The 14,730-nt window shown below is 43.2% G+C and overlaps 1 protein-coding gene across 2 annotated transcripts in view; it reads right to left on the bottom strand.

Moving 5' to 3' along the window:
- Positions 1-14,730, bottom strand: part of NR3C2 (nuclear receptor subfamily 3 group C member 2) — a 294,312-nt gene that overhangs the window by 80,679 nt on the left and 198,903 nt on the right. For both annotated transcript variants that reach the window (XM_037058428.1, XM_037058429.1), the window contains exon 4: positions 4,865-4,981. In XM_037058428.1, coding sequence (XP_036914323.1) covers positions 4,865-4,981 — 117 coding nt within the window. The remainder of the gene's footprint in view (positions 1-4,864; positions 4,982-14,730) is intronic.

The following is a 14,730-nucleotide window of genomic DNA, read 5'->3' as shown; positions in this document are numbered from 1 at the left end:
TTGCCTCTCGTGCATCCCCTGCTGGGAACTGGCCTGCAACCCAGGCATGTGCCCTGACTGGGAACTGGACCGCGGTCAATCCACTGAGCTACACCAGCCAGGGCTCTTCCCCATCTTTGACTCAGGCAAATCTTTTCACATGTAGTTGTAATCACAGAGTAAGTAACCCCGATAATTTTGCCTATGAATTTTTCATTGCTAGTTTTTCAGAAAGAATTCTATGTTGTGATGAATTTTCATCCCCACGATTTTATTGGCGGATTAATAGTGCATTATGTGAATGAGCTTTAATTTAAATACTTTCCTCTCTTTAGTTCTGTTCTTCTCAGTGATGCACAAGAGTATCTGTCTCTTCGAACGACTCCCAGCACTTCGGCATTACGCGCCCCTCCAATTTTTTAACCCAGCCCCCTTCTCCTCGTCTCCCAAAATCAACTACGGTGTCTGCTGTTGCTGCTGTTGCTACTGTTGCCTGCGTCTGAGATCCTTCTCTCTCTTCACACGACCGGAGCCATTCCAGGGGGAAACAGTGGACTGGGCCTGGACACCCTTATAGAGACTCCAGGTAAACTGAGTAGAAGTGAGTGGTTGCTGGGATTGAGGGGGGCTGCAGGTGGGCGACGGAAGGGAACGGAAAATGTGAAACACCGGAATTAGGCCTATCCTGTGGCTTGTGAAGTCGACCTGTTTTAAAGCTGCGGGAAACAAGACTTGAATATTGCAGGGCCTTCAGCAAAGCAATGTAAAGCGGACTCAGCGTAGCTAATGAAAAACGAGGCACGGAGGGGGGTGGTTTGGAAAAGAGTAAAGATGACTGCATTGGAATTCTTTATGAGCATTTAAAAATATTAATTGGTAAATAATAATATATTAGTTTTAGGTGTGCAATATAGTGATTTGACATTTATATGCCTTACAACATAATCACCACACAAAGTCACACTACAATGCATTATTCAGGCTTCTAATGATATGACCTTGAATTCCAAGTTTCTTATCTATAAAATGGGAGCCTTGGAATAGAAAAAAAACAAACCAACCCTATAAGACCCCCTTCTGTATCCTACGAACAAGGTGCGGACAAGCCAGAAACTCCCCAAGGAAGTCATTCTTGATCTGAGGGCCACTTGGCTTTCAGGCTATGCTTTATACGTTTTAGGAGAATCTCTGGAAGACATGAATAGATCATCCTCTTCAGAACACAGGCATGTAAAGCTAAAGTGATTAATTCCTTTGGCGAAGGAGGTAAGTTCTCCTGTATATAGAACCAGAGTTTTTTTTTAGATCTCCTAATAGGGGCTATAGTAAGAATGGCAGGCCCAGCTTGGGGCCAGAAAAGCTGTTATTTTCCTTTCCATTTCTCTGTTGACATTCTCACATCTCCTGCTATATTTTCCTTTGCATGCAGCCTAAAGCTCAGCAGGATTTTTAAAGAAAAGGAAGAGGACTTGTGGTGGGAGGGAGGGACCGGATCCAGAGAAAGGGGAAGCGGCACATTTTATGGCTCCATTTTTCAGAGAAATACAAAGCTATTGCTCTTCTCTCCCTTCTGTCCACTTTCTAAGAGACAGCCTGTTTTCGAAGCTTGGTTAGGTTTATATGCTAACCAGCTGACAGGATAGGAAAAAATATTCTGAAGTATTTTGGATCCCTGAAGGCTTTGGAAGGGGATGGCGGATTCTGGTCCTGAGTCAGGGTTGTTCACTAACGGAAAAAGCTTTCCCAGTATCGCACTGAGCGGCCACTGGCCTTATCCCCCAACAGAGGCAGCGGGGATGATGCTGGATAAAGACAGACAGGTCAGTCCTGCCTTCCAAGACAGCAGGGGTGATAGTGGGACATGTGTGAAAAAAGTCTAATTTAACTCACATTTTTTATTTTAAAACACGGATTTGCATTACAAGGCGAAACTTTGCATTACCTTTTATTAATGTAACAAAATTGCTTGCATTCCCTTTTGCCCAAATTTAGGTTAACATTGAGTCTTCAGAATAAGCAATAAAAGGAAATTAGAATATATGTTATTTCCACTGGATAATTAGTAAAAGTTAATTATTTAATCCACGAACCAGAAGTGGTTAAATTATAACTTGACTCTTAAAGAAAATATCACTTTCATAAACATTAATTTCCACTCTGCCCGCTCTGACTCACTACTTTCAATGACCTCAAGATTCACAGCAAGCTTTCTCTCTATTAAAATGTTTCAGCAGAGCCCACTGAGTCTAGTCCGCACACAGAGCCTGCCAGCAAACAATGTGAGTTATCTATCTCATCCTGGGCCGGACCTCGCCGACTGATCAGTGTGGACACCAGGACAGAACCTGGGTGCCGCCTGGACAGAGGGTGAGTTCTGGCCCTGCCACGCCCAGGTGTGTGGCCTCGGCCAGCTACCGAACCCCTCAGTGCCTCCAGGAACTCATTCCCAACACGGACAGATAAACAGTACGTGCCGCTCTGTGCTGCCGTGAAGCTTACCAGGAATGGCAAGTAGAAAGGGCTTAGCAGTGCGCCTGGGGCGTGGAAGCCCTCCGAAGTGCCAGTTCCTCCTTTGGTTATTCGACAAACAACCCACTGGACACCCGCTTTGGGCCAGGCCCTCTCCCAGTCCATGGAGAAGAAACGATGAATAAAACAGACAAAAATTCCTCCCTGGTGGAATGTATATTCTAGCAGAAAATAATATGTAACAATAAAATAATGCTTACACTTACTTACAATTATTGCTAAACCAGTGGGCCTCATTGCCACCAAGGGGACACTGAGCAAGGCCTGCAAACATTTTTGGTTGTCACAATGGGCCTCTAGTAGGTTGAACCTGGGCATTGACAAATGTCCCACAATGCACAGGACAGTTCTACACAACAAAAGCACCCGCCCCAAGCGCCGACAGTGCAGAAGGTGAGAAACCCTCTTCTCAAGGTCATGGGCTCACTTAGTTAACCCTTGAAATAACCCTATGAGGTAGGAACTACAAGTATGGCTATTCCATTAATCTTATAGTAACCAATAGTAACTATGTTTTATAGAATAGAATTAATGGTGATATTTCTATTACATGACAATATATTACATAATATTTGTGAAGCCATATAAAATTATAAACACAGGCTTTAAAAATACCTTCCTAGTGTATATGGGTGTGTGTGTTTAAAGGCAGACGATGGGCTTCAACCATTGATTTCGAGTTCCTTTTACAACTGAAGGCTGTACAGTCACGTCATCTCGATTTTAAATTACGAATCTCTCCTAATCCTCACTCCCCTGCTACAGAAGCTGCTCCTCTGTGCCAGAGCGGCCACGATGTGGACACTGGAACAGGGGAGCAGTGTGGCAGACTAGAAACACCAGACCAGGAGTCTGCAGATCCGCACTCTCGCCTCATCAGCCCACCGGCTGTGGCATCTTTGGGCAGGAACTTAACTTCTCTAAGCACATGAGGGTTACCATCGCCAGCACCGGGTGCAATAATGCCTCTCAGATAATCTGTAAACGTGCTACAGAAACTGCAGTGAGCGCGGCCACCTTCTATCCCACCACCGACATGGGCTGAGTAACCACGTTCTTTACGCTGCACACTTGCTCAGTTAATCCTCACCACCACCACCTGGGAGGTAGGTGCACATCAATGCAAATGGAACATCAGGAAATACAGAAACACGGTGACTTGCCTAAGGTTGCAGAGTCAGGAAGCAGCAGAACAAGAGTCCCCACCAGGTTTTTGGCTCCAGAACCCTCCCTCTTAATCCATGTTAACCACCGTGGGCCCCCCTGGCCCAGCCACTGTACACGGTAACATTTGATTTGTAAGTAGTGCTGATTGCTTCGATTCTTTTCTTTCATGCCTTTTACATTTATTTCATACTTAGAAAGGTCTTCTCTACTTGGAGAGTAGTTTTTTTTAAATCCATGTTGTCTTTTAATACTTACATAGTTATATTTCAAAGTTTTAATCTTTCAAATACTCAGAGTTAATTTCAGGGAATAGTAAGAGTTTGGATTCAACTTCCTCATTTTGCAGATGGCTTCTCAGTTGTCATGATTTCTGTTGGAGAAATCTACCCCTTTCCCACCGCTCTGGAATGCCAACTTTATTACATAGAAAATTCTCGTATTATTCAGACCTGTTTCTTGACTCTCTGTTGATCTGACCACCAGTGCACAAACACACTGGCTACTTTAATCACTGTGGCTGGGGCTCATGTTTCACTATTTGGGAGAGCTAGTGGCCCTCATTGTTCTTCTTTGCTGGAATTTTACTGACTGTTCTTTAGGAACTGAGAATCAGGAATTGGTATTTTTGTTAGGATTGCATTATATTTATAAATTAATTCAGGAAAAACTGTTATCCTTAGGAGGTTGAATCTTTCCACCCATGGATGTTATATACTTTTGTGTTTGGTTCAAGTCTTTTACCTCCCTTTTTACCTTCTTTTTTTATGGTGAGCTCCTGTAACATCTCCAGGTTTTTCTCATGTAAGTCTTCCTTTATTATATTTAATTTTGGAATTACGAATGAGTTCCTGATTAATGTTATCACATGTACATCTTTTTTATAAACAGATATGGCAATGAAAACTCTTAAGTACAATATTATATAAAAAGTCATTCATTTTTCTTTTGGTTTTGGTTATGTGCCCCATTCTGGAAACTTCTGCACATTCAGGGTTGAAAACTTCACTGGAATCACAGACACGTCATATTTCTTTTAAATTCCTGTTAAGACATACTTATCTCCAAAAACATTTTAGAGTTTTAAAAATCTTTGCTCCATGTTAGTTGATCTTAAATTTGGGGGTATAGGGCCCAGAGGTAGTATATCACATGTTAACAATTTTTATTGACCTAAAAGTACAAAACTTACCTCCTAAATTCATTCCAGCTTGAAGACATTTTTGAAGTCTGCAGGCAGGACAATTCTTCCGTCGAATCTTGTCAATGATGCAATCATTTCTTCCAGCACATAAATAGTTGTGTTGCCCTGAATTATAAACAAAACAAAACAAAAAACAATTGTTGAAATAAAGCCTATTATACTAATATAAGTACTAACATGACTACTCAGAATATAAAATTTCCTCTTTCCTGCCTCGACATCTCTTTTCAAAGAAGTAGAAGGGAAACAAGATTTACAGATAATACAGGCTCAGGCACGGTCAGCTTAACACCACCGAGACTTCAGAGTACAGATGGGAAAGTTAACACTACATTCATTTTCAGTAGGTCCACATATAAGGAGAACTGCACTCCCCCACTGGTTAAATACACTGGTTAAATAAGACAGACAAGTGTCTGTGATCTCATTAATTTTCACTCAGTTGTGGGGAGGCAGCAACAGGGGAGGTCATTAGGCACAGCATACACACGCCACACAGTAGTGCAGTCCAGGGGAGAAAGCGCAGGGAGGGGTGTATAACACAGGTGTGGGAGAACAAGGGCAGATGCTGACATTTGAGAAACAGTGCACATAGGGGAGGCCTCACTAGAAGGTGATGTTCAATGAAAGATCTGGAGGAAATGAAGGTGCTAACTGTGGATACCTTGGGAAAACACACACCAGGCAGCCAGCTGGAAAGGCCGATGAGGTAGGTGCAGGGGTTGGGAGGCTACCTGGCATGTGTCAGGAACAGCCAAGTGGGAAAGAGCAGAAAGAATGAGTGGAAAACAACGGGAGATGAGGAAAAAGAGCCAAGGTGATTCGGCTCATGTTAGGGCCTCATAGATCATATTTGACTTCGACTTTTGGCTTAGAGAGCTCTGGGCAGAGAAATGACCTGCTGTGAGTTGCACTCAACAGGATTCCACAGCTGCTGTGTTGACCATGGACTGAGTGGACTAAGGGGAGGAGCAGGGCAAGCAGGGAGGAGGCATTCACCGTGACCTAAAGGCTGGGCTCGTGTGGTAGCAGAGACAGCAGGGAGGAGTGGACGCATTCCAGTGCATTTGAAGCTACAGCTACGAGGATTTGCTGATAGACCAGAGAAAAAGGGGAGTTATGGAGGCATTAAGATCCTTCAGCTGAAAAAACTTTTAAAAATGAAAACACTGTAAGTCAAAAAGGAGAAGACAGTGGGAATGTGTGTTTTGTGGGTGATGACTGCAGCTGAGTCTCGGAGATGTCGAGAGTGAGAGGTCTGAGAGGCGTCTGAGGGGAAGGGTCAGACTAGCAGTTGGATAGGCAGGTCTGGAGGTCAGGAGAGGTCTGCACTGGAGACGGAGTCAGCCTGTAGCCGCGACTTTAAGCCATGAGATTGCATGAGACCACACGGCGAGTGAGCACAGACCGGAAGGAGAAGGGTCTGAGGACTGAGTTGAGGGCTGGTGCAAACACATGGGCAGAGCAGAGAGGGAGTCTCACTGCAGAGCAGTGAACAGGCTCCAAAGCCCCCCTTCAGCCTGGTGGCAGCACACTCGCTTGGTGGAGAATTGCTAAGTACAGAAAATACTCAGTAAAAGTAGTGGGCATTGCTTAATGCAGTTAAAATAACTTAATCTGGAGCATGTGTTCAGTAACATTATGCCAAATCTTAGTAATACTAATAAAAAGCCAGGAATAGATTCAGGAAATCTATCAAAGTGAAGAAATGAGACCGTACCATCACAGTAATCTAATGACATTTTAAAACCGAAGGCTCTTAGTGAGCAGAGGTAGGTGCAGATAATTATATAAAAGTGACCATAAGTAAAGACTAAATAGCTGCAGGACTGCGTTAAGTAACGTGATATCTGTGTGGTTGGACTCCCAGAAGGAAAGAAGAGAATAGGTGAGAAAAAATGTACAAAAACTTCCAAAAACTTGAATAAAACAATGTGCAAATTCAGAAAGCTTATTAGTCAAGGCCCCAACAGATAAATAAAAAACACACACACACACAAAACAAAAAACACCAATGAGTTAAATTGATAAAAACAAATGTAAAAATATGTAAAATCAGCCAGAGCAAAATAAAATACATTACGTAAAAGGGAATAAGGATAAGGGTGATAAGTAATTTTTTAAATCAAAACAATTAAGGCCAGAAGACAATAGCTATCTTAAAGCCTGTCAACTCAGAATAACCAATGAAAACATTTCTCAAAATAAAGGTAAAATAAAGACATTTTTGAGTAAACTAAAGATGAGAAAATTTGTTATAGTATGATTGCATTATAAGAAATGAAAAAAGAAGTGCTTTATGCTGAAGGAAAATATCAGATAGAAATTTAGATGCACAGAAAAGAATGGAAATGATAATAGATGGTAAAGTCAAAATAAGCTTTCTTTTTAAAAATTCTTCCAAAGTCAAGTGATTGCTTAAAACAGAAATAATGAAAATACCTTATGAGATTTATAAAACATATATGAGTAAAATACCTGTGAAAACAACAGAAAGAACAGGAAGGAATGCCAATGGAATTCTACTACAGTAAGTTTCTCACATTGTACTTGAAATGACACTTGAAATCCTATGCCTGAAACTAATTCAGGGAGGACTGAAAATCAAGAATACATTCTGTCATCCCTAGAGTGATGCTCTTCAAAGGACAGTCCCTGGACAACAGGACCAGCATCACCTGAATGGCTTTCAAAAATTTAAATTACAGGCCCCACTCTGGACCTCCTAACTCTGGGGTGGGACCTAGAAATCTATGGTTCCTATAATCTTTCAGGTGATTCCAATGTATACTAATGTTTGAAAAATAATGCCAGTAGGCAACCACTAGAATAATAACATTAAGACACGTAGCTTAAGAGACAACACAGAACTAAAATGGCATATTAAAAAAAACCCAACAAAGACAGAAAAGGAAAAAGAACAAGGGAACCAAAGGCAAAGAAACAGCAAGACAGATATAAACCCAAGTATAGCAATAATTACATTAAATGTAAATGGCCTAAACACTCTGATTAAAAGTCAAAGGTAGTACACTGGATTATTAAAAAAGCAAGGTACAAGTATATGTTCAGATATATTTTTAAATATAAAGGCAAAATAAAATAAAATGCTTTGCTACCCCCTAATAACTAAATCAATATAAAGGCACACACAAGTTAAAGGTTAAAAGATGGACAACTATATACAATTTAAAATATAAGCATGAGAAAGCTGATATGGCTGTATTAAAGTCAGACAAAGTAGACTTCAAGACAAAGAATATCACCAAATATAAAGTATGCCATTTTGTAATGATTAAATTGATAATATGACAATCCTAAACATGAATGCATTTAATAGCAGAGCTTCAAAATACATCAAGCAAAAACTGACTAAGCTAAAGGTAAAAAGATAAATCCGGAATCATGGCTGGACATTCGCAAACTCCCTTCTAACCAGGATCCAGAAGATTTTAACACTATTACACAAACACCTGGATCTAATGAGTACTTAGGTCACACGGCTGCACAACACACACGCTCTTTTCCAGGGTAAACACAACACTCACTGGGAGAGACCACACCCTAAACGATAAAGTCGGTCTCAAATTACGAAAGGGCTGAAGTCACTCAAAACATGTTTTCTGACCACAAAAAAACGAAATTAGAAATCAGCAACAAAATGATACCTAGAAAAACCACATATTGAAAATTAAGTGACACACTTCTAAGTAATTTATGGGTTGGAGAAAAAAAATCACAAGGGAAACAATGGAATATTTCAAACAGAATCATAATAAAAACTTAACATATCAAAAATTGTGGGGTAGAGCTAAATCATATTCACAAAAATAACCTTAGCTTTATATACCTATATTAAAAAAGAAGAAAGGTTTAAAATGGAGGATCTAAGATTCTATCTTAAGAAACTTGAAAAATAAGAAACTAAACAGAAGGAATGAAATAAAAATATATTTTGAATTTTATAAATGAATGTATAAGTCAATGACAAAACAGCAGTAGAGAAAACCCAAAAGCCAGAGGTTGGTTCTTTGCAAAGATGAATCAACTGGAAAATAGCACATAGGCTGGGAATTCTGCTCCATGTCTCTCACCCCAGGCCCCAGGCTGATGCGGCCGCCTGCACAGCGCTCCCTGAGTCTCAGGGCTGGGGCCTGCTGAACCCGACAGAGGGAACCCAACAGAGGGAACCCAAGGCTCCAGCCGAGCAAGCACTCAGATCTAGTCCAAGGATCCCTGCTCAGTCATGGGGGGTGGGGAGCAGGAATTAGGCTCTTACCTTGTGCCCAGAAAGTAAAGAGCTGGACATGTATGGGAAACCTCGCTGGACACTGCTTCCATGAAGGGGATATGAGAATATAAAGTTCACCTTCCATATAAGCTCCTCTTTGAAGTATTAAACCTTTTGCATTATTGATTTTTGGGGATTAATTAATTTTAATAAAGTTCAAGGCTCTTCCCATAAGTAGTTAAAATTTGCAAAATGTTAATGAGAAGCCACCAGCTTCTGACACCTTTCCTTTCAGAAGAAAGTAAACATCTACAGGTGACTTCAATGAAAAGTGCAGTCCAGTGTCCTCCCACCCCATCCCCAAGTCCCAAACCCACAACTTACTTTACCAATGTAAGTACATGAACAGGCATACATACTCGTGAGCCTGCACAAAAAAATCGGAAACTAAATACATTGAAAGCCTAGAGGGGAAATGCAAATGTCCCACAATTTTCAAATAGATTATAATATATAATAATTTTTTTCTCATAAAAATTGAGAGAAAGTTCTGTCTAGTCAGCTGGTCCCAGGCACTGTAATAGAGATTCCAGAGGAAAAAAATGTACATCACCAAATGCGCAAACAAATCAAAGCCTCAAGAAAATGGGATATGATTTGGAGATTGCAAAATATCCCTTCAAAGTGAAACGTTGATACGAAGGTGCTGAGCACCAATGACAGGTACTCTGACACTCTGCTAGTGTCTGAAGAATTGGTCCATAAGCTAGTGGACAATCTGTTTACACGCTAATGAAGAGTCCCTCTGTAAGCTAAGGGAGAGAGGAGAGACACAGGACGACAGCATACTGCCCGGCAGACAGCTGTTTGTGAACACGTGCTGAAAAGAAGAACGAACGCATGGCTACTGATGGATTGAACACGTGTGACATACAGAATGTGCATGTGCGTGGAGTCTGTTGTATACTTAAACACACACACGAGGCCTCCGGCTGCTGAGTAAGGGGCTCACAAAGGGCCCATGTGCACAAATCATTTGTGCCTTGTCTCCAGTCCCATTCCCTTCCGTCTCCCTCTGAACACATGTTAAGAAAAAGAGCTCTGGGGATTTGCAGGGAAGCAGCAGAGGGTTCTGGGAAGGGCAGGTACAGCTTAAACCAGCGCCTGGACCCCAAGCAAGGTAAGTGCACCTCCCTGGTGTGCCAGGCCTTAGATCTACAGTCCTCCTCACTTTCCACTGAGGTTGGTTAGGACGCCTTGGACCAGAACCACTACAGTCATTTGGATGTAGAAGTATCTCGTTTCCAGAACAAACATCTGTCCAGCAGGCCTCGGGGAGCTGGAGTCACTCAGCCATCTGTGTGCCTCCTGAGGTAGTGGCAGCTTTTTGGAGAAGAGGCAGCCGGTTACTCTAGAAAACACAAAGCTGCCAAGATGAGAGTCGGTCTGGATGGGGTACCAGGAAGCGTGGCTGACACATGTGTAACATCGATTCACACACAGGGGAACCAGAAGTACTCACATCAAAGCAAAAAATGCCCGTGGACTTAAAACAAAGAGACGAATGTAAAAATAAAAAAAGAAAACTGAAGTATCATTTTTTTCTACTGTGTCCAACCACGGTATTGATTTTAACTGTGGAATATAGTGGTGAGTGTTTAAAAATTCATTTTGTTATTTTAAAAGTTACTGGACTTGTTAGAAATTGTCTTTTAAAACATGTTTGGTTTGCCATAAAAAACCAACTTTTTGTTATACTTGGGCGGATCTCAAATGAGAAATTGCAGATGGGGTGACCTACGGGTCTTGCCTTAGAGCATCCACAGTATCAGGACGAAAAAGGTGGCCACACAGAAGGCGGGAGGGGAAGGCACAGGGGAGAGGGCGTGGCTTTGGAACCAGACACCAGGTCCCAGGCCTGCCTCAGTCGAGAGGGAGCAGGGAGATTCTGCGTAATGGTTCTGAGCCTCAGGTTCCTGATCTACAAAATGCACACAGCAATGCTGGCTCAAATTTAGATATACAAAACAAGAAGCACAAAGCTCGGCCAGAGGTAAGGACTCCAAAAAAAATTGGTGATAGTCATGTTATCATTCATCACTTATTTGGTTAGCATGGTCTTAAAATTAAAAAAAAAAAGTAGTACAAAGAACAGACATACTGTAATCACCTAATTAATAAATGTGAGTAAAGAACATCCTGTGGGTGTGAATACCTGCACCTAGTCAGGAAGGCCTCCAGTGACAAGGGCCCGCTTGAGACAAGACAAATACTCTTAGGCTCTGATCCCATCTTTGAGCCCTAACTCCTTCAGCGAGCCTGCTAGGACGTGGGCGTGGAGAACCGTATCCCGAAGGTAAACACAGAACAAAAAGCCAGGGCTCTGACCTGTTTGCAGCTCAGCTAAGCTCCCTAGACTTGGGCCCAGCACCGCATGGGAGGTGTGAGATTCTGGAAAGTTGTAACTTGTTTGTATTGTTGTCCCTCATGCCCCGTGTTCTAGTGTTACTTAAGATTAAAACTCTTACACGTAAGCAGGCACACCTGTTCAGGGGCAGAAGGAACAGTGCACCCAGGAGACTGAGTTCCATTCTGTAGGGGCCGTCAGGGAAACTGCGCCCCAAAGGGTGAGAGGAGGTGGGGGCAGCAGGTATTCAGAGGCAAGGAGGTTGAGGACCGAGGTCCTTAAAAATAAGAAAAAGAGGTTCTGAAATTTAAGATGGGTTACCAGACAATGATTTAATTCCATTCAGCAAAGATTTTTAAAGCAAAATATAAAGGGGCAAAGTATTGTCCATTCTTTCCAAGACTTTACGTTCCAGGGGGCAGCATGAGGCAGGTGGGGGAGTGTAACTAAGGTAACTCACATGCAGCTGAGATGGGAGACTTTAAGAGGTGATTGTAACTGAGTGAGGGGCTGAGCAAGGCTTTCCAGAGAAAAAACGACCTGGGGTAAGCCCTGAAGAACGCTGTGGATGTGAATCATGGACAAGACAGACATACAGACATATAGATGTGCCAGGCACAGGACAAGTCCAGAGAGAGGCAGAGAGAGACACAGCTGATCACTTATTTGCTACTACTTTTTAACTAGGGGCAAAGAGCTCAGCGCTGCCGCTGGGTAGAAACAAGGTGAAGGGCCAGATTCGGTCCGCAGGCCTTGTGTTTGCCCCCTGTGGTGTGAAGGGTAATGTATTTTGTGGCTTATTTCAACAAAATGGAAAGACTCTGAAGACTGGCCACTTTGTAGAGCTGTATCTCTACTCACAGGTACAGATACAGAGGTTGGTCCTGAACCCTCCTCAGGGACATGCCCCCCCTGCAGACGGGCTGTGTCGCGAGCAGCCAGCTGTCCCTGCCTGGCTGGAGGTGAGCCCCAGGCTGAGGCCGAGCTGAGCCCATCTCCCCCATCCCCTCTTTACGTCTGACCTCGGAGGGAGTCCTGTCGCTGCCTGTCTCTGGCTCCTCCATATTCAATGACACACACACAGGCACCCGTGTCCTTCTACCCCACGGCAATGTTCTGCACCTCTGACTACATCCGGAAGAATCCACCATCCTCTTTTATCTCACGGGGGAGCTAAGTCAGAAGCATGGCTGGTAGTCAGGGTAGCCTCTTTTCATCAAGTAAAATACTTTTTCAGGCAAAACTACACATGGAAAGAGACAGGTTCTAGAAGCCCCCAAACTATGGTGAGCACTGACAAACACCTTTCAGAATCTTGAAGGAAAGGAGCAGGCACTTAACCAGGCAGGAGATCACAGCAACTCTGGACTAATCGGAATGCCCACAATTCCATGTTCTGAAAACCTAACTTGTCACGACACTCTGGGAGCACGGACCTCTACAGATGGCAGTGGGCAGGGGGCTGACTGGCAAGAAGGATGAACATCCACATTTGCCCCTGCCAGCACCCCAGATCCTTTCCCATTCCCCCAGTAGGCTGTGCCCGGGGCCCCAGATTGGGCTTTTTAGAGGGGGCACCCTTCAGCCCCCTACTCCCACTGAAGCTCCCTGCCAGGAGGAGGCAGCTCCACGGATGGACACTGCATGTCAGGCCTCTCTCGTCTCCTTTCCTCACTCCACCCCCATTAAGTCGGTCTGGGAAACAGACTCATTAAGTCTGACCAGCTTGCTGCTTCTTCCTGCTGGGGCAGCAGATGCAGTCTCTGGTCTTGGGAGAGCCTGTCCCTGTGTCCAATTCTGGGTGGCAGCCCCCACTTTCGTGCTCTTCTCACTAAGCCATATCCTTCAACTTAGTTACTCACCCCCAAAGTTGATATTTTATCTTCCACCAGATGCTCCCTCATTTCTCAATTTGTTCAGAGCCCATGGAGGGAGATGGCTGGTACTTCACAGGGGCCTTCGAGATGGAGAGAGGGCCTGACAGCACCAGAGTCCCTGCCACTCAGATCTCTGCAACAGGGACACTGAGTTCCCCAGCCTGAGTCCTGAAACAAGGACCCCATGGTCCCTTCTGCGCCCTTCCCGAAATCTCACTCCCTGATTCCCAACCCCCCAAATGTGCACCTTGTGAAAGGGCAGGGAACCCCGAGGGTGTGGTCACTGTGGGGATACAACTGTCAGGGTGCAAACCTCTACAACAATCAAGATTTACTTTAAACTCTTGGTTTTTTTCCCTTTTAAAACTGTCAAGAAGTTTCAGCATAGAATCTTGTTCTCCTTTCAAACCTTATTGCCATGCTTACCATGTTATGTAATTTTCTTTCTCACACCTTTTTTCCAAATTAATCCAAAGTCTTTATTTTACAAATAAGAAAATTGCCTTCTTTAGTCCACAAAAAGTTATGAATACCCTTCTAGTACCTTTTATCCGTATCTCGTATTTGAAGTCTGATATTGCTTTCTAACTTTTCATGCTGAGGATCCTATTTCGCATGGGATACAGAGAGCTTTAGAATGCAAGGCCTGAATTTGTGCTAGATTCTTGATGCATTAATGTGACCTGAACTTACTTGCTTTAAGTGCACAGGAAGAAGCTTGGTGAGACTGAGAATTCTGCTGAAGCAGATCTACCATGGTGGCCTTTTTATTCCTTAATTACTCAGCCTGTACTGCTGCAAATTCCCCAAACACATGCAAAAACACTCGTGTTCAGGGACAAACAGAAAACAGCCTCTAGGGTAAAAACAGAAAATAAACTGCAAACTTTCCTCTCATTGTGGATTAATATTCCTTTCTGAGCTTCATCACCAGCATGACGGAGAGTCCCGGATGCACGGCGAGCAGGCTCACGGGGTGAGCTCTGAGATTCCTTCCAGCTGTGATGTCAATCACGACCCCCTATTATTCCTGCCCTTACTTATCATGTCTACCCACCTTCGCCTATTTCTGCAGTCGTTGAGCAGAAGGCTACAAGAGAATTTAACTAAAAGGGACCACGACTTATAAAAGAGTTTAATGTTTACCACTACCTGGATAACATATTGTTCAATATTTGTTATATGCCCAAAGCCATTAGCAAATCTGATGGCTTTATTGCTACTTTTCATGAAAACAGGGGAATCCTGCACTTTAGCAGGAAGCCAAACTTTTTAAGAGACCTCTTTACTTCATTACCCCTGATGGACACTCAAGAATAATCAGATGGTATGCACAATG

The sequence above is a fragment of the Sturnira hondurensis genome, unplaced genomic scaffold (assembly GCF_014824575.4).
Source record: "Sturnira hondurensis isolate 20B ecotype Veracruz unplaced genomic scaffold, ASM1482457v3 Scaffold0010128, whole genome shotgun sequence".
NCBI classification, from domain to species: domain Eukaryota; kingdom Metazoa; phylum Chordata; class Mammalia; order Chiroptera; family Phyllostomidae; genus Sturnira; species Sturnira hondurensis.
The sequence above is the reverse complement of the archived record's forward strand: the minus strand, read 5'-3'. Positions and strand labels throughout refer to the sequence as shown.